This window comes from Coregonus clupeaformis, chromosome 21, assembly GCF_020615455.1.
Source record: "Coregonus clupeaformis isolate EN_2021a chromosome 21, ASM2061545v1, whole genome shotgun sequence".
Lineage (NCBI taxonomy): Eukaryota > Metazoa > Chordata > Actinopteri > Salmoniformes > Salmonidae > Coregonus > Coregonus clupeaformis.
In genome coordinates this window covers 40,821,854-40,840,784 of record NC_059212.1, presented here as the reverse complement: position 1 = coordinate 40,840,784, position 18,931 = coordinate 40,821,854, and the positions used below count along the sequence as shown (strand labels likewise).

At 46.5% G+C, this 18,931-nt stretch overlaps 1 protein-coding gene across 1 annotated transcript; it reads right to left on the bottom strand.

The window, feature by feature from the left end:
• Positions 1-9,929: 9,929 nt before the first annotated feature.
• LOC121535633 (sal-like protein 3) lies at positions 9,930-17,733 on the bottom strand. Its single transcript, XM_041842873.2, has 3 exons — positions 17,393-17,733; positions 11,507-15,249; positions 9,930-11,136 (listed from the first exon to the last, which is right to left on the bottom strand). The coding sequence occupies exons 1-3, from the start codon at positions 17,466-17,468 to the stop codon at positions 10,789-10,791; spliced, it is 4,167 nt and encodes a 1,388-aa protein (XP_041698807.2). The 5' UTR covers positions 17,469-17,733; the 3' UTR covers positions 9,930-10,788.
• Between the last annotated feature and the right edge of the window lie 1,198 nt (positions 17,734-18,931).

Below are 18,931 nucleotides of genomic sequence, written 5' to 3'. Positions count from 1 at the left end.
TTGGGTTTAGAATTGCATTTATATACAATCCAACATGCCGTCTCTATTTAGAACTAAAAGTAAGCAAAAATCACAGTCATCAAGCTAGGTAAGAGATCATTATTAAATATGTTTAAGTGATTAATAAGACTGAACTAGATCAAAGGTAATTCAATAATAAATATTGTGTTGCACCTTTAACCAATAGCCTAACAAATGAACAACTCTTCAAAAAATACAGACTTTTGATTGTCTTTATTAAAACATCATCTATATCAAATTTCAGCCAGACCGACCAGCCAGCCCGAGCCGCCTGCACACCCGACCCCCACCAGTCTAGTCAGTAATTCACCTCTCTCCCAACACAATTTCCTTCCCAGTTCACACCTTTCAACTTAGTTAATTCCCAAGTGAAAGGTTTGGAAACCCAAAAAAAATGAGCTGTGCCAAGAGAGTGCAAAGCTGTCATCAAGGCAAAGGGTAGCTACTTTGAAGAATCTCAAATATAAAAATTTATTTTGATTTGTTTAACACTTTTTTGGTTGCTACATGATTCCATATGTGTTATTTCATAGTTTTGATGTCTTCACTATTTTTCTACAATGTAGAAAATAGTGAAAATAAAGAAAAACCCTGGAATGAGTAGGTGTGTCCACACTTTTGACTGGTACTGTACATTCACACAGAAACAGCAAATCCTCAATATAATTATTCTCATAGGACTAATAGTACTGTAGAGTTATTTTTACTTGCACACAATATAGCTGGGTCGCCCCGTCCTGTCCCTAGGGGTCCACACCCTGCAGCGCCCCTACCCAACGCACCCCACTCAGCTTTAGGAGCTTAGTGAAACATTAATTATTGGTTTCGGATGTGTTAGGCCAAGGCCAGAGTGACAACCCACAGGACGGCAGACCCCCAGAACCTGGACTGAGCAGCGCAGCAGCTAGGGATTGCCTAAATAGGTATCTCCCCTGACGTGGGCATGTTTTCAATACAGACTATAAGGCATCCAAACCTTATGAAAGTTGCCCAGTATACCATTAATCTTGTAATAAATCAAATCTAGTGATACATAACTTGACATTGTGGGAGGATAACTAACCTTCCAATTAATGGCAATGCATTTCTTAGCCGCTATAAATGCTTGGTTACACCGTTTCTTCAGATAACAGTCTCCAGTATCAACATTTCCAAGCAAACAAAAACAGGGAGAAGGGAGAATCTGTAGACATGCTGAGATAAAATAACATACTCTTAGCCAGAATTCAGCCAGCCTCACAAGACCATATAACATATGCAAATATGTCCCCTTTTGTGTTTTACACCTCCAGCAGAGGAATGACTTTTCTGAGTGCATGTAATTCAGTTTCACTGGCATATACACTACCAGTCAAATGTTTTAGAACACCTACTTATTCAAGGGTTTTTCTTTATTTGTACTATTTTCTACATTGTAGAATAATAGTGAAGACATCAAAACTATGAAATAACACATATGGAATCATGTAGTACCCAAAAAAGTGTTCAACAAATCAAAATATATTTTATATTTGAGATTCTTCAAATAGCCACCCTTTGCCTTGATGACAGCTTTGCACACTCTTGGCATTCTCTCAACCAGCTTCACCTGGAATGCTTTTCCAACAGTCTTGAAGGAGTTCCCACATATGCTGAGCACTTGTTGGCTGCTTTTCCTTCACACTGCGGTCCGACTTATCCCAAACCATCTCAATTTGGTTGAGGTCGGGGGATTGTGGAGGCCAGGTCATCTGATGCAGCACTCCATCACTCTCCTTCTTGGTAAAATAGCCCTTACACAGCCTGGAGGTGTGTTGGGTCATTGTCCTGTTGAAAAACAAATGATAGCAAAGCACCCCCACACCATAACACCTCCTCCTCCATAATTTACGGTGGGAAATACACATGCAGAGATCATCCGTTCACCCACACCGGGTCTCACAAAGTCATGACGGTTGGAACCAAAAATCTCCAATTTGGACTTCAGACCAAAGGACACATTTCCACCGGTCTAATGTCCATTGCTGTTACTTGAACTCTGTGAAGCATTTATTTGGGCTGCAATTTCTGAGGCTGGTAACTCTAATGAACTTATCCTCTGCAGCAGAGGTAACTCTGGGTCTTCCATTCCTGTGGTGGTCCTCATGAGAGCCAGTTTCATCATAGCGCTTGATGGTTTTTGCAACTGCACTTAAAGAAACTTTCAAAGTTCTTGAAATGTTCCGTATTGACTGACCTTCATGTCTTAAAGTAATGATGGACTGTTGTTTCTCTTTGCTTATTTGAGCTGTTCTTGCCATAATATGGACTTGGTCTTTTACCAAATAGGGCTATCTTCTGTATACCCCCCCTACCTTGTCACAACACAACTGATTGGCTCAAACGCATTAAGAAGGAAAGAAATTCCACAAATTATCTTTTAACATGGCACGCCTTTTAGTTGAAATGCATTCCAGGTGACTACCTCATGAAGCTGGTTGAGAGAATGTAAAGCTGTCATCAAGGCAAATTGTTTTTATTTGAGGAATCTCAAATATAAAATATATTTTGATTTGTTGAACACTTTTGTGGTTACTACATGATTCCATATGTATTATTTCATAGTTTTGATATCTTCACTATTATTCTACAATGTAGAAAATAGTAAAAATAAAGAAAAACCCTTGAATGAGTAGGTGTGTCCAAACCTTTAACTGGTAGTGTATGTTGCGTGGATTAATGAGGGCTGGAAATAAAAAAATTAAACAATGTGTGGCGCTTATAAACTCAGCAAAAAAAGAAACATCCCTTTTTCAGGACCCTGTCTTTCAAAGATAATTCGTAAAAATCCAAATAACTTCACAGATCTTCATTGTAAAGGGTTTAAACACCGTTTCCCATGCTTGTTCAATTAACCATAAACAATTAATGAACATGCACCTGTGGAACGGTCGTTAAGACACTAACTGCTTACAGACGGTAGGCAATTAAGGTCACATTTATGAAAACTTAGGACACTAAAGAGGCCTTTCTACTGACTCTGAAAAACACCAAAAGAAAGATGCCCAAGGTCCCTGCTCATCTGCGTGAACGTGCCTTAGGCATGCTGCAAGGAGGCATGAGGACTGCAGATGTCCGTACTGTGAGACGCCTAAGACAGCGCTACAGGGAGACAGGACAGACAGCTGATTGTCCTCGCAGTGGCATCGGAACATCAGTACATCCGAACATCACACCTGCGGGACAGATATAGGATGGAAACAACTGCCCGAGTTACACCAGGAACGCACAATCCCTCCATCAGTGCTCGAACTGTCTGCAATAGGCTGAGAAAGGCTTGACTGAGGGCTTGTAGGCCTGTTGTAAGGCAGGTCCTCACCAGACATCACCGGGAACAACGTCACCTATGGGCACAAACCCACCGTTGCTGGACAAGACAGGACTGGCAAAAAGTGCTCTTCACTGACGAATCGCGGTTTTGTCTCACCAGGGGTGATGGTCGGATTTGCGTTTATCGTCGAAGGAATGAGCGTTACACCGAGGCCTGTACTCTGGAGCAGGAGCGATTTGGAGGTGGAGGGTCCGTCATGGTCTGGGGCGGTGTGTCACAGCATCATCGGACTGAGCTTGTTGTCATTGCAGGCAATCTCAACGCTGTGCGTTACAGGGAAGACATCCTCCTCCCTCATGTGTTACCCTTCCTGCAGGCTCATCCTGACATGACCCTTCAGCATGACAATGCCACCAGCCATACTGCTTGTTCTGTGCTTGATATCCTACAAGACAGGAATGTCAGTGTTCTGCCATGACCAGCGAAGAGCCCGAATCTCAATCCCATTGAGCACGTCTGAGACCTGTTGGATCGGAGGGTGAGGGCTTGGGCCATTCCCCCCAGAAATGTCTGGGAACTTGCAGGTGCTTGGTGGAAGAGTGCCGTAACATCTCACAGCAAGAACTGGCAAATCTGGTGCAGTCCATGAGGAGGAGATGCACTGCAGTACTTAATGCAGCTGGTGGCCACACCAGATACTGACTGTTACTTTTGATTTTGACCCCCCTTTGTTCAGGGACACATTATTCAATTTCTGTTAGTCACATGTCTGTGGAACATGTTCAGTTTATGTCTCAGTTGTTGAATCTTGTTATGTTCATACAAATATTTACACATGTTAAGTTTGCTGAAAATAAACGCAGTTGACAGTGAGAGGACGTTTCTTTTTTTGCTGAGTTTAGGTCCTTATGGGAAACTTGTTGCTCATGAGAGTCTGCATATACAGTGGGGGAAAAAATTATTTAGTCAGCCACCAATTGTGCAAGTTCTCCCACTTAAAAAGATGAGAGAGGCCTGTAATTTTCATCGTAGGTACACGTCAACTATGACAGACAATTTGAGAATTTTCAAAATCACATTGTAGGATTTTTTATAAATTTATTTGCAAATTATGGTGGAAAATAAGTATTTGGTCACCTACAAACAAGCAAGATTTCTGGCTCTCACAGACCTGTAACTTCTTCTTTAAGAGGCTCCTCTGTCCTCCACTCGTTACCTGTATTAATGGCACCTGTTTGAACTTGTTATCAGTATAAAAGACACCTGTCCACAACCTCAAACAGTCACACTCCAAACTCCACTATGGCCAAGACCAAAGAGCTGTCAAAGGACACCAGAAACAAAATTGTAGACCTGCACCAGGCTGGGAAGACTGAATCTGCAATAGGTAAGCAGCTTGGTTTGAAGAAATCAACTGTGGGAGCAATTATTAGGAAATAGAAGACATACAAGACCACTAATAATCTCCCTCGATCTGGGGCTCCATGCAAGATCTCACCCCGTGGGTTCAAAATGACCACAAGAACGGTGAGCAAAAATCCCAGAACCACACGGGGGGACCTAGTGAATGACCTGCAGAGAGCTGGGACCAAAGTAACAAAGCCTACCATCAGTAACACACTACGCCGCCAGGGACTCAAATCCTGCAGTGCCAGACGTGTCCCCCTGCTTAAGCCAGTACATGTCCAGGCCCGTCTGAAGTTTGCTAGAGTGCATTTGGATGATCCAGAAGAGGATTGGGAGAATGTCATATGGTCAGATGAAACCAAAATATAACTTTTTGGTAAAAACTCAACTCGTCGTGTTTGGAGGACAAAGAATGCTGAGTTGCATCCAAAGAACACCATACCTACTGTGAAGCATGGGAATGGAAACATCATGCTTTGGGGCTGTTTTTCTGCAAAGTGACCAGGACGACTGATCCGTGTAAAGGAAAGAATGAATGGGGCCATGTATCGTGCGATTTTGAGTGAAAACCTCCTTCCATCAGCAAGGGCATTGAAGATGAAACGTGGCTGGGTCTTTCAGCATGACAATGATCCCAAACACACTGCCCGGGCAACGAAGGAGTGGCTTCGTAAGAAGCATTTCAAGATCCTGGAGTGGCCTAGCCAGTCTCCAGATCTCAACCCCATAGAAAATCTTTGGAGGGAGTTGAAAGTCCATGTTGCCCAGCGACAGCCCCAAAACATCACTGCTCTAGAGGAGATCTGCATGGAGGAATGGGCCAAAATACCAGCAATAGTGTGTGAAAACCTTGTGAAAACGTACAGAAAACGTTTGACCTGTGTCATTGCCAACAAAGGGTATATAACAAAGTATTGAGAAACTTTTGTTATTGACCAAATTCTTATTTTCCACCATAATTTGCAAATAAATTCATTAAAAATCCTACAATGTGATTTTCTGGAAAATAAATTCTCATTTTGTCTGTCATAGTTGACGTGTACCTATGATGAAAATTACAGGCCTCTCTCATCTTTTTAAGTGGGAGAACTTGCACAATTGGTGGCTGACTAAATACTTTCCCCCCCACTGTAGGCCTACAGTTGAAGTCGGAAGTTTACATACACCTTAGCCAAATACATTTAAACTCAGTTTTTCACAATTCCTGACATTTAATCCTAGTAAACATTCCCTGTTTTAGGTCAGTTAGGATCACCACTTTATTTTAAGAATTTGAAATGTCAGAATAATAGCATTTTTTATTTCAGCTTTTATTTCTTTCATCACATTCCCAGTGGGTCAGAAGTTTACATACACTGAATTAGTATTTGGTTGCATTGCCTTTAAATTGTTTAACTTGGATCAAATGTTTCGGGTAGCCTTCCACAAGCTTCCCGCAATAAATTGGGTGAAAGCGTCTGCTAAATGGCATATTATTATTATTATTATAATTTTGGGCCATTCCTCCTGACAGAGCTGGTGTAACTGAGTCAGGTTTGTAGGCCTCCTTGCTCGCACACACTTTTTCAGTTCTGGCCACAAATGTTCTATAGGATTGAAGTCAGGGCTTTGTGATGGCCACTCCAATACCTTGACTTTGTTGTCCTTAAGCCATTTTGGCACAACTTTGGAAGTATGCTTGGGGTCATTGTCCATTTGGAAGACCCATTTGCGACCAAGCTTTAACTTCCTGACTGATGTCTTGAGATGTTGCTTCAATATATCCACATCATTCTCCTTCCTCATGATGCCATCTATTTTGTGAAGTGCACCAGTCACTCCTGCAGCAAAGCACCCCCAAAGCACCCCCACAGCGTGGTCCTCTGTAGCTCAATTGGTAGAGCATGGCGCTTGTAACGCCAGGGTAGTGGGTTCGATCCCCGGGACCACCCATACGTAAAAATGTATGCACGCATGACTGTAAGTCGCTTTGGATAAAAGCGTCTGCTAAATGGCATATTATTATTATATTATTATGATGCTGCCACCCCCGTGCTTCACGGTTGCGATGGTGTTCTTCGGCTTGCAAGCAACCACCTTTTTCCTCCAAACATAATGATGGTCATTATGGGCAAACAGTTCTATTTTTGTTTCATCAGACCAGAGGACATTTCTCCAAAAAGTATGATCTTTGTCCCCATGTGCAGTTGCAAACCGTAGTCAGACTTTTTTATGGCGGTTTTGGAGCATTGGCTTCTTCCTTGCTGAGCGGCCTTTCAGGTTATGTCGATATAGGACTCGTTTTCCTGTGGATATAGATACTTTTGTACCTGTTTCCTCAAGCATCTTCACAAGGTCCTTTGCTGTTGTTCTGGGATTGATTTGCACTTTTCGCACCAAAGTACGTTCATCTCTAGGAAACAGAACGCGTCTCCTTCCTGAGCTGTATGACGGCTGCGTGGTCCCATGGTGTTTATACTTGCGTACTATTGTTTGTACAGATGAACGTGGTACCTTCAGGCGTTTGGAAATTGCTCCCAAGGATTAACCGGACTTGTGGAGGTCTACAATTTTTTTTCTGAGGTCTTGGCTGATTTCTTTTGATTTTCCCATGATTTCAAGCAAAGAGGCACTGAGTTTGAAGGTAGGCCTTGAAATTCATCCACAGGTACACCTCCAATTGACTCAAATGATGTCAATTAGCCTATCAGAAGCTTCTAAAGCCATGACATCATTTTCTGGAATTTTCCAAGCTGTTTAAAGGCACCGTCAACTTAGTGTATGTAAACTTCTGACCCACTGGAATTGTGATACAGTGAATTATAAGTGAAATAATCTGTCTGTAAACAATTGTTGGAAAAGTTACTTGTGTCATGCACAAAGTAGATGTCCTAACCAACTTGCCAAAACTATAGTTTGTTAACAAATGTGTGGAGTGGTTGAAAAACGAGTGTATGTAACCTTCTGACTTCAACTGTATGTACAAATTGCATGACTGTAGCTCAAACGGTACAGGAGATGTGCTTGTTCAAAGTTTTCAGTTGATTACTATAGTGCCCCCCTTGGGCCAATCAGTGAAATTGTGTATAGGCCTAATCTCTGTAGGAAGACGCATCATTCACCGAATTTTCGTCAAAATCGCAAGAATGGGTAACTGCATACTTGAAGTGTGTCTGAAAGTGGGTGTTTCAAAAGATCAACAGCGATGGGTGTAACATCAGTGGGTGGCTCAACAGGGTTTGGTTTAAGATCAGAACTCCATTATTGGTTAGACCCAAGCCAGGTGCACAGCGGGTCAGCTTTACATTGCAGATTAAGAGAACTACCGTAGCAGGTTAGGAGAATTAACGTGGCAGGTTCGAATAATTAACATGACAGGTTAGGAGAATGAGGTTAAGGTTAGCAAAAAGGTTAGGGTTAGGCTTAGCTAAAATGCGTATCAGCTTAGGATAATTAAAGTTACAGGTTAGGAGAATGAGGTTAAGGTTAGGAAAAGTGTTAGGGTTAGGCTTAGCTAAAATGCTAGAGTTGTCAACAATCGACTAATCCTGTAGCCCAATCAGCCACGCAAAACGGTCTTGAGTGTCAACAAATCTGCCCAATTAGCTCATTTGCGTTCCATACACCCACTTCTGTTGAACCTCCCACTTCTGTGGAGACGCCCACTTTCAGACATACTATGCAGTTACCCATGACTAACGCAAGGTTGATTTCATCGTGGGGAACAACAACAAAAAATGTCTTATGCAAATTGGTCTATGATGAATTTATCTTTCACATTCTTTCTGAAATGTTTAGTAGTCTGGAGACATGCTCAAATGTCCTGTGATAGATAATTGTTGCTCCCAGTTGAATGACGCAGTTATCATCAGGCAGGAATGCACACGGGGCCGTTGATATTGGATAATGAACGAGGGGTTAGGCTTACCTCAGCCCAAATGGGTCAGTTAGTTCACTTGGTCAATCCAACAGGTTCTCTCATGCTGAAGGCCTGGCTAAACACTGTCACGTTGTGGTCTTAACCAGTAATATGTTATTAAATAGATCTTCCAACATTTTTTTTAAATCCTGAAGGTTTTGTTTAACGCATTACAATAATGTCTTGACAGTGATACTTTAGGGTTTTTCTATTTATCCACCACTTCTACTCCTCCTTACTCCTCTTTGTATGCTGTCTGGATCAGCATCTAAAACTGCACACTGCCATCTGCTGTACAGACATACTAAACCTTTCTCTTAGTATACTTGTCATGCATGTGGTGATTAGTTACACATGCACTGATGCTTTACATGTTTTACATGTTACATTTTAGTCATTTAGCAGATGCTCTTATTCAGAGTGACTTACAATTAGTGCATTCATCTTAAGACAGCTGGGTGAGACAACCACATATCACAGTCATAGCAAGTACATTTTCCCTCAATAGTAGTTATAGTCATGCCCTTTCCTAAGTGTTAAGATGAATGAGCACCAGCTAAACAGATCAACAAAGACTGCACACCCACAGAATATTCAGTACCTTGCCCACACTCCTAAATGTTAATTAATTGATGCTTACACCTTGGCAATCCTTTTAACCCTCAATGACCAGTGACCACAGTCTGAGCCATCAGCCCCCCCCTTTGACCTTTCACTCACACACACACACACACACACACACACACACACACACACACACACACACACACACACACACACACACACACACACACACACACACACACACACACACACACAAACACACACACACACACACACCATGCTCTGGTTGTCATCATGGCTGAGGGGGATTAGGGTCTGAAGTGGGGACAGCTGGTCTCTTCCCCCCTCTTCCTCTTGGTTGATGTGACAGACACAGAGGAAGGCAGAGGAGTTTAATTGTGTTGAAAGAGAGCAGGGATTAGTGACGCCTGTGTGTGAGGAAACCTGGCAAGGCCAAGGCAGTTAGGGGCTACACACTGCTGTGCCAACACACATATGCACATTGGTACACACATACGTGTGTACACACATACACACACGCACAAATAAATGCCCAAATGCACACTTATGCACATACACTGTGTGCATCTGGCATGTGTGTGCATGTACCATTTTTTTGGTGTCACTAACAGCAGTGTGACAAATAAACAAATAAACTAAACAGATCTACAGCAGAATGTAGAACAGGCACGATAGATGTCCAAGACAAAGCAAATAGCCACAGTCAACAACAAAAAAGAGAAATCGTCATCTGTTTCCCAGTTGTTGTTTTTAATGTATTTTTTTCCTCCCTCTCAGGAATACACTGAACGTACAACTCACAACAATACCAGACGTAGACCTCTGATTTGTTTTGTTTCGTTATAAAGATACAACATGAAACAAAGACAACGAGTTACAGACAACAGACTGTGAGACCAAACGACAATCAGCTTATTCACAAGATCCAAAGGAATGGGTCACACAGGAAACTGTCTCTCTTTCTTTCTTTCTCCACCTGGCACACCACAACACCCAGTCCTCTGTGTTTCTCTGTCTATCAGTTGGAGGAAGAGTCTGGAGTAATTAAGAGTTCAAAAGTAAACCACGATGACATGAAAGGTTAGGTTTTGTACAGTATTAGGATGAGAGACTGCATCTCCATAGACTGCCAGGGTTGAAGCTACTGTACACATTTAGTTTAGTGACCCCTCCCATTCTGTTCCACCTACTTTTCCCTTTTATGTTTGAATGAAGGAATTGTTTATGTGAGAACAATATTACATCCTCTCTACCTTGCCTCCTTTTCCAATACGTCTTTATTAGAGTTTATATCTATCAAATAAACAGTGAGTCAGACTGTTCAGCTCCAACTCTCATCGTCTTGACAGTGACTTATGACCTCAATCTCCCAATCCTGGAGTTATGTCGTCTTTTTGCATCCTTCAACTTTCTCCTCTTTTAAAAGAAAAGGCCAGGATGGCCAACTTACAGTTATCACAAATTAACTAAGCAATTTACTCACAGACAACAAACTGACAGACTACTCAACTGAATTTGGAAGCAATACAATACAAAATTCCCTACGATTTGACCCAAAGGTACAGTGAATGTCCATTGAGAGCACCAATTACATTGACTCTAGAGTAGACCCTTCGTCAGACCCATCCTCTGAACCCCTCCCAGTCGTCGGCTCCTTCAACAGCTGGGATCTAACAGGAGATTTAGCCAATCGGGGCATCTCCCCATCCTCTCCTTGGCTGCCACTGGCCAGGCCTTGTGCCAGGTCGTCTGCCGGGTCGTTGCTGGTGTTGAGGAAGGCTTGGTACTGGTTCCAGAAGCCCACATTGCTCCTGGTGGCCGGGGGGTTGGAGGACGTTGTCGGTGTGTTAGCAGGAAGTCGCTCAGAGGCCGAGCGACCGCTCCGTACAGGGGGACGTGTTGCCTTGACAACCCCTCCATGATGCTTCATATGTCCCTGTGGATGAATATGAAAATAACAGATTGTTTAAGTGACACTCTGACCAACCTCTGAGTCCCCCTTGCTGGAAAGAACATTTATATCACAAACATTTAGCTTGACTGATTCCCCTCAGTCTGGAAGGAGCTTTATCATCAGTGAATGTTTCTCAGTTAAATGTAACCTGAATATCAACTAACAGACCAAAGTAGTTTTAGTAGTAATGTCTGGTTCATTGGTTGCGATGTTTTGGACATCTAATGAACAATTCCACAGATTAATAAATCACTTCAAAGTAGCTATCATGAAGTCCATAAACATGTAGTCCATAAGAAAGGGCTAAGTTCTCTACCAACCCGCACATCAATCTATACCCACATCCTCTTACCTTCAGTCCACTGCGGCTGGCATACTCTTTCCCACACTCGGCACAGCTGTATGTCTTCTTCTCAGGGCGAGACAGGGGAGGGGGGAGAGTGGGAGCCAAACTGATGGGAACAGTGCTTTCCAGTTGGTCAGAGACACCACCCATCCCATCCTCCTTCCCATGGGAGCCAAGGTACGCCCCCTGACTTGTCTCCCTGGTGTAGGGTATAGCTTTCTGAGGATCATCCCTAGCCTCAGCATCGCTTGTGTCTGCGGTCTCTGATGGTGGTGCCATTCTGGGGTCCGTATCAGGCACAAGAGCTTGGTCATGCTTTGGTGCTGCAGGTTTGGGGGTTTCAACCCTGTCTTCCTCTGTGGGCTTGGGGGTTTGGAGTTTAGGGGGATGCTCTGGGTCTGGTTTGGGTGCTAGGTGGGATTTGGGTTGCTCTGGGTTAAGGACAGGGGTAAAGGAGGGGGCTGGGCTGGGGTGTGCTAACGGGGCACTGAGGGTTGGGGTGCTCAGTAGATTCTCCAGGTTTGATCTAGGTCCAGGGAGGAAGACATCGAGAGGAAGGGCATTCTGACCCAATAGACAGTCTGACATCATTAGACTGGACAAGGGGGTGGTTTTGTTAACACTGGAGGAAGTGGGAGCAGGGCCAATGGTACCAATGGTTGAATCAAGGAGTTCAGCATGGTTGTCATCACTGACTGGGGAGCCTGTATCTCCTAGAGGAGGGGGTGGAGAAGGCACACTGACACACAGGACTGGGGGGTCTGCGCTGCCGGGTGGAGGGGTGTGTGAGGTGTTTAGGAAGGAGTCAGGGCTGAGGTCAGAGGGAGGGATCAGGTCAGGGCTGGAGGAGTGAGATCTGTTGGGCTCCCAGACACACTTTGGTGATGTCACACTGACCGATACGGGTGCGGAGCCTCCCACTAGGGTTTGAAAGTGTGTGGACGCTGCTGAATTCTTTGACTGGCTGCCTGAGGCTGCAGTGGAGCTCTCAGTGGAGACCTTGGGGGTGTCATTGGACTGTGGCTGGGAATGGGCCTGGATCTCAGAGATAGCATCAGGCTCTGCTGAGGCCTCTGACAGAGACTCTGGACCGCCCTCCGGTGGCAGCTGCCCTCCCAGATGCATGCGGATGTGGTGCTGCAGCACCAGGGCGTTTGTGAACTTGCGCTGGCAAAGAGGGCAAGAGTTCTGGGCGCGAGAGTTGGGCGGGCGGGCACGGTGGGTTGCCAGGTGGGACCGCAGGCTGCCCTTGGTGGAGAAGGAGCGTCCACACAGTTTACAGGGGAAGGGGCGCTCACCCAGGTGGGTGGCCTGGTGCAGAAGCAGTGCCCTGGGGCAGCTCAGCACACGCAGACACACCCCACACTGGTTGGGGGCCAGGGAGCCAGTGCTCATGATGCCAAGGCCGGGGAGCATGGCGCCTGCCAGAGCGCTGCCCCCGTTTGCGCTCATGCCCAGAGCGGCCACCATCTCCCTGGTGAAGTTGGAGACGGAGGTGGGGGCGTGGGTGGAGGACGATGGGGATGCCATCACATAAGTGCTGGAGGTGCTGGCGCCCATGAGGCCGCTGCTGAACAATCCAGCAGAGGCCATGCTGCTGTGGGAGGTCTCCCCTGAGGAGGAGGCCCAGGGAGAGGAGGTGGGAGGCTCCTTCTCTAGCTTCTCCACCAGCCGCTGCAGCTTGGAGGTGTCTGAGGTGGGGGTAGAGGAGGAGGGGGAGGAGGTGGAGGCGTAGGCTTTGGGGTAGTGGGAGAAGGGGAAGGAGAGCTGAGAGTGGGTGGAGGAGAGGTGGGAGGAGCCTGGGGCAGGGGGTGGAGGGCGGAGCAGGCCCAGGGCAGGGTGATGGTGGGGGGAGCCAGAGGGGAAGAGTAGTTTAGGGAGGTGGGCCAGCTGGGAGTAAGCAGAGTGTGACATCATGGGAGGGTGAGGGGGCGTGTTCTCATCAAAACGCTGCTGCTTCACCCCCTTGAAGAACCCAGCGATGGCGGAGGCGGACGAGGAGGGAACAGAGAGGAGGGAGGAGGATGCAGAGGAGGAAGAGGAGGATGTGAGTGAGGAAGCAGCAGAGGATATGGATGCAGCAGCGGCTGCAGCGGCGACTTGGTTGAGCCGCAGGAGGGAGTGGGCAGTGGAGATGAGGGCCAGGTCCACACTGGGGGGAAGGGGGAGAGAGGAGGGGGGAGCACTGGTGGACGCCCCCAGAGAGAAGCCCCCTCCGACACCTCCCACCTCCATACCGTCTCCATACGGGTCATCCTCAGCCCGCCGTTTACGACGTCTCTGAGCCTGCGCTGCGCTGATGCTCAGACCAATGCTGGTCATGGGCTGACCCTGGGGCTCAGACCCCCCCGCTGGTCCCATGCCCGGCCCAAACAGGGAAGGGGGGAGGAGGGAGAGCGAGAGCTCTGGGTTCTGCTCGCGGTGGCGGAGGAAGTGCACCTTGAGGTTGCCGCGGGTGGTGAAGCGGCTGAGGCAGACAGGGCACTGGTATGGCCTCTCGCCCGTGTGGGAGCGCAGGTGGATCTGCAGGGACGAGTCACTGCTGAACAGCTTCCCACAGAACCGACAGGCATGCTGCAGACGCCCCAGGGAGGAGGTCGAGGACCCCGCTGAGGAGACAGACAGGTGGGGCTCCTGAGAGGAGGGGGGTGCCATAGAGGCAGTGGTGGGCAGGGACGGGGTAAGAAAGGACAGGCCACCATGGCTGCTGGCTGACGTGGTGTTGGGGGATTTCTCATGGAGGTAACGGGTGGGCAAGGCCAGGGAGAGGGCCAGGGGGTAGTTGGATGAGGCCATGGTAGAGATGGCAGAGGAGGCAGAAGAGGAAGAAGAGGAGGAGGAAGGGCGGACACTGGTCCCAGGGTAAACATAAGACTCTGTAGCCCCTCCTGCGCCCTCCATCTGGGACTTGTGTGGCCGCAGGACATGGGACAGGGGGTGGCTGGGCTTGGAGGGCTTGGAGGCAGGCTGGGGAGGGAGCAGGGAGGAGAAGCAGGCCAGCAGAGGGGCTACAGAGCTGGGAGGCTGGGTGGGTGTAGGCTGGGGAGGACTGGAGGCCCTCTCACTGGCCTCCAGACAGAGCTGGGGCAAAGGAGGCAGGAGGATCTGGGGCGCCTCCAGGGCACAGGAGGCCCCGCCCAGCCGCAGCACCTGCCTACAGATCTCCTCCGTCATCTGCATCTGGTGAATCTGCCTCTGCTGCAGCACCCGCAGTTCATCCAGGATCACCGCAATGCTCAGGTGGGCGTAGGGCGGGGCTGCAGAGGCAGCACCCGGGCTGGGGGAGGGCGTCACAGGGCTGGGAGGGCCTTCAGGTACAGGGCTGGGGCTGCCAGGGTGGGGTGGGGGGCAGAGGGAGGCTGAGGAAGAGGATGAGGAGGTGGTAGTGGTGGCTGACACGCCCAGCTTGGGAGAGGCCATGAGAGAGCGGGGAGGGTGGGTCTGACTGGAGGGCGTCGTGGAGGTGGTGTCAGGAAGGCGCAGGACTGTCTGGGAGAAGAGGGAGGGGTGGGGGAAGTCAGGGGAGAGGGAGGACTGGGGGTCTGTGAGGGAGATGGGGCAGGAGGTGGGTTGGCAGGGGGAGCAGGGGAGGGGGGAGCCCTTGCTGGGTAGAGAGGGGGTGTGAAGCCCCCAAAAGTAGGAACGTGGAGCCAGGGGTGGCTGGTAGCTCTGAGGAGAGGAGGAAGATGATGAAGAAGAGGAGTCTGTGGTCAGAGGAAAGGAGAATGACTTCACTGCCAACTGGTCATCTGAGAAAAGAAGAGAAAGAAGACGAGCGAGAGTTGACTTAGTTATTGTCTTACTGAGCATGACAGAACTTTGCATCTACTTTACACACTGTTACCACTTTCGCTTAATAAAACTCAGTGAAGTCTGTTTGAGCAGTGAGCACTACTCAGAATGTCCTTTTTGAGACTGTTTTCCACAGGTCGACCTTATCACGCTCTGATTATGGTCAGTGGATAGCACAGAAATGCAACTCTAGCAAATCATAGAGGTAACAATTACCAGATAGAAGAGAATGGACCTCTGAGAATCCATCTTATAATTGTGATTTTGCAAGTAGTAGCAGATAGGTAGAAGCACAACAGATAAGGAGTGAAGCCCTCAGATAACAACTATACATTACAAGACCATGCTGTCAGGTGAACTCCTGATCCAGATCCAATTTCACTCTTTGTTCTCTTCTCCATCACCTCATCCTCCAAACTCCCCCTTTCTTTCCTCATCCTCCAAACTCCCCCTCTCTTTCCTCATCCTCCAAACTCCCCCTTTCTTTCCTCATCCTCCAAACTTCCCCTCTATTTCCTCATCCTCCAAACCCCCTCTCTTTCCTCATCCTGCAAACACCCCCTCTCTTTCCTCATCCTCCAAACTCCCCCTCTCTTTCCTCATCCTCCAAACTTCCCCTCTCTTTCCTCATCCTCCAAACCCCCTCTCTTTCCTCTTCACTTAATTCTTCATTCTTTATCTTCTCCATCTTCGTCTGCACCCCCCCCCCAACTTACACCATGAGCAGCCTACCTTGTTTCCACGGCAACACAGTACAGAGGACAATGGACCCTAAAACCGCTTACAACCCTGACCTCCGAAAAAGACATGCATACTGTATATAGACATGCACATGCACTCTATCACACACTACTCTCTCTCCTTCTCTCTCTCTCTGTCTTTCATCTCTTGGTGCACCCTTCCCCCATTACCCTCTGGGGTGTCAGGGATCAGGCTGTGATTGGCTGGCATACTTGACCTTAAGAACTCTGGGGTCACATTCCATCAACTAAATTCTAGGCCAGAGAGGAAGAGGTGGAGGCAAAAGAAAACACACAGGCTACCAGACAAGAAAACAAACAGACCATCAACAACCACACATCACTAACACACACACACACAAACACACATTTTAGAAACTTTATTTGAATCCACAAACACAAACACACACGCACACACAAACACACACCTACATGTACAAACACAATATTACTACACCCAATCACTACAATGTTACTACACCCTATCACTACAATATTACTACACTATTCGACCCCACTAGCCCTGTTTGACTGGTCGCAGCCGCACAACCACATATAGATACAGACAGACACACACACACACACACACACACATTTTGAGATTCACACTAGTTCTTGGGTATGTTCATGCCTTACTGCTCAACCACAAAGCCCAGATGGACAATGGGGTCGCATGCTATTGCAGTTACACCTTATACATCACCTCTCACAGTCATCAGTCCTCTACCATCTCCCTCTCATTGCTCAGTCTCCCAAAACTCAATATGAATATTTGGAATTATAGAGTTGATAAGGGTTAAATAAATAAATAATATCTTATCTACACTGTATTGCCTCTGCATTCTCATGTCTTTTCTATTCTTTATCCTCCCACTAACTGGGTGGTCTGTGCCTCTGAGCCTGGCAATAGGAGGAGGGCTGGTGAGGGCAGTGAGAAGGAAAAAACGAAGAATCTAAATAAGAAAAACAGACTCCTAAGACACAATAATTGCAATAATATGACATTATTGCTGACATTAATAAGAGGAGCATCAAAGCATCACCATAACTTTAGATTTTGAACTGTCAGAGATGGGAGTCAACGTTTTCAATCAAACTATCACCAAAACTTTCCAGATGACAGGTAGAATATGCTGCCTCTTGAAGTTGTTGTTTTTATAGATGTGCCACTACACAATCACTGTTATGTAGAGGAAATAAAGGTATTAACTACCCAGAAAAATAGCTTTCCAAAAAATATCATAACCACTTGGCCTATTAATTAGAAAAAAACACGTTGAGCTACTTTGAAAAACATAGAAAACTAATGGCTAATGTATTCAGTTGTTAACTTGCATATCAATAATAGTCAATTTCTCACCATGCTCTAATATCTGAGAGGCTGCAGGGAGCGGTCTCATGAGCTGCTGGGGTCGTTTCTGTTTCCGACGAGACATGCTTCATCTGCACATGGGCCAACAGAATGCTTAGATTATTTTCTCCCTGCACACTGAAAAAGTGGTTAACTAAATTGCGCGAATTAGAAGCGAAGCGCAGATGAATTTTCCGCTAAAAATTTTCAACTCCGTTGGTGGCATCTTGGTGCAAACGGGAAGAACTTGTGAAGACTACAGGCATATGTGTCAATTTCTCTCAACAAGTCTTCTTTTCTCAACCCCCCCCACAAAACACACACACACACACACAGTCCTCCTGTTCAACCACTGCATTTGCATTCAAATGGCGAATGAACACTTCTTTTGAGCCATGACCCCCTCTTCACTCCACTTGCTTCCTTCTAGTAACCCACCTCACCCACAAAAGCCATCACGTTCTTTCCTTCAGATAAACACAATCGTGAGTATCCCACGAAGTGTTGTCTTCGATTTCAGTATATACAAAAGTTTTGCGTCCCCATGTGCTACATTTATAGTCCCTATACATTTGATGAAGAACAGACCAATTAATGTACACCTCTCCCTTGATTAGATGTTTCTCTTTATATGTTATACTGCGTGTGTGTGTGTGTGTGTGTGTGTGTGTGTGTGTGTGTGTGTGTGTTTGTGTGTGTGTGTGTGCGAGTGTTTGGGTACAAGTAGGCCTACATAAAATAGCATCCTCCCATAAAATAGCATCCTCCCATCATTATGGATATCCTATTCAAGTAGGTAGATCCAGTCAACTGCTTGGAAAGGATGATTGGCGGACGGTGAGAGCAGTGGTGCACAACCAATCTATTGGTGGAACCCCAACTTGGAATTCGAATGACCTCCCTACCAGCTTTCCGATGCACGAGCTCTATTAACAGGACACTGAATGAACAGGAATTCGCAACAATGGGGCAAGGACACAGCTGAATGAGCATCACCCTCTGCGAGCCTCTCGAATACACAGGACCACTGACGCGACGCACAATGCTTCCTTTTCAACCTCGAGCTCTACTGCTTATCACGTGGAGAGGTAATGAAAAGGAGAGACAGACAGAGTGAGGAAAAATATATACTTTTTTTACTGGACCTACCCGTACCCGCCCACGCGCGCAGGCACGCGGACACACACACATACACACACACACACACACACACACACACACACACACACACACACACACACACACACACACACACACACACACGTATACACACTACCCTGTGGTGTAGTTTCATGTACATTTGGTCCCCTGTGAGTCAAATGTTCTCTCCTTTTCAGCTGATGCTTTTCAGCCACAACAAGCACTAAAATGCTGTACGTATACTAATCAACCTAGGGGTTTCAACTCTACGATTATAGGCCTTGAGTTGTTACTGCTGGATGAAGGAAATTTACCACACACACATTTTACATCAAGCCAATAATTGCATACACACAAGATATAGGCTATATTGCAGGCCTGTTACGCAATCGATTAGCATTTACATTT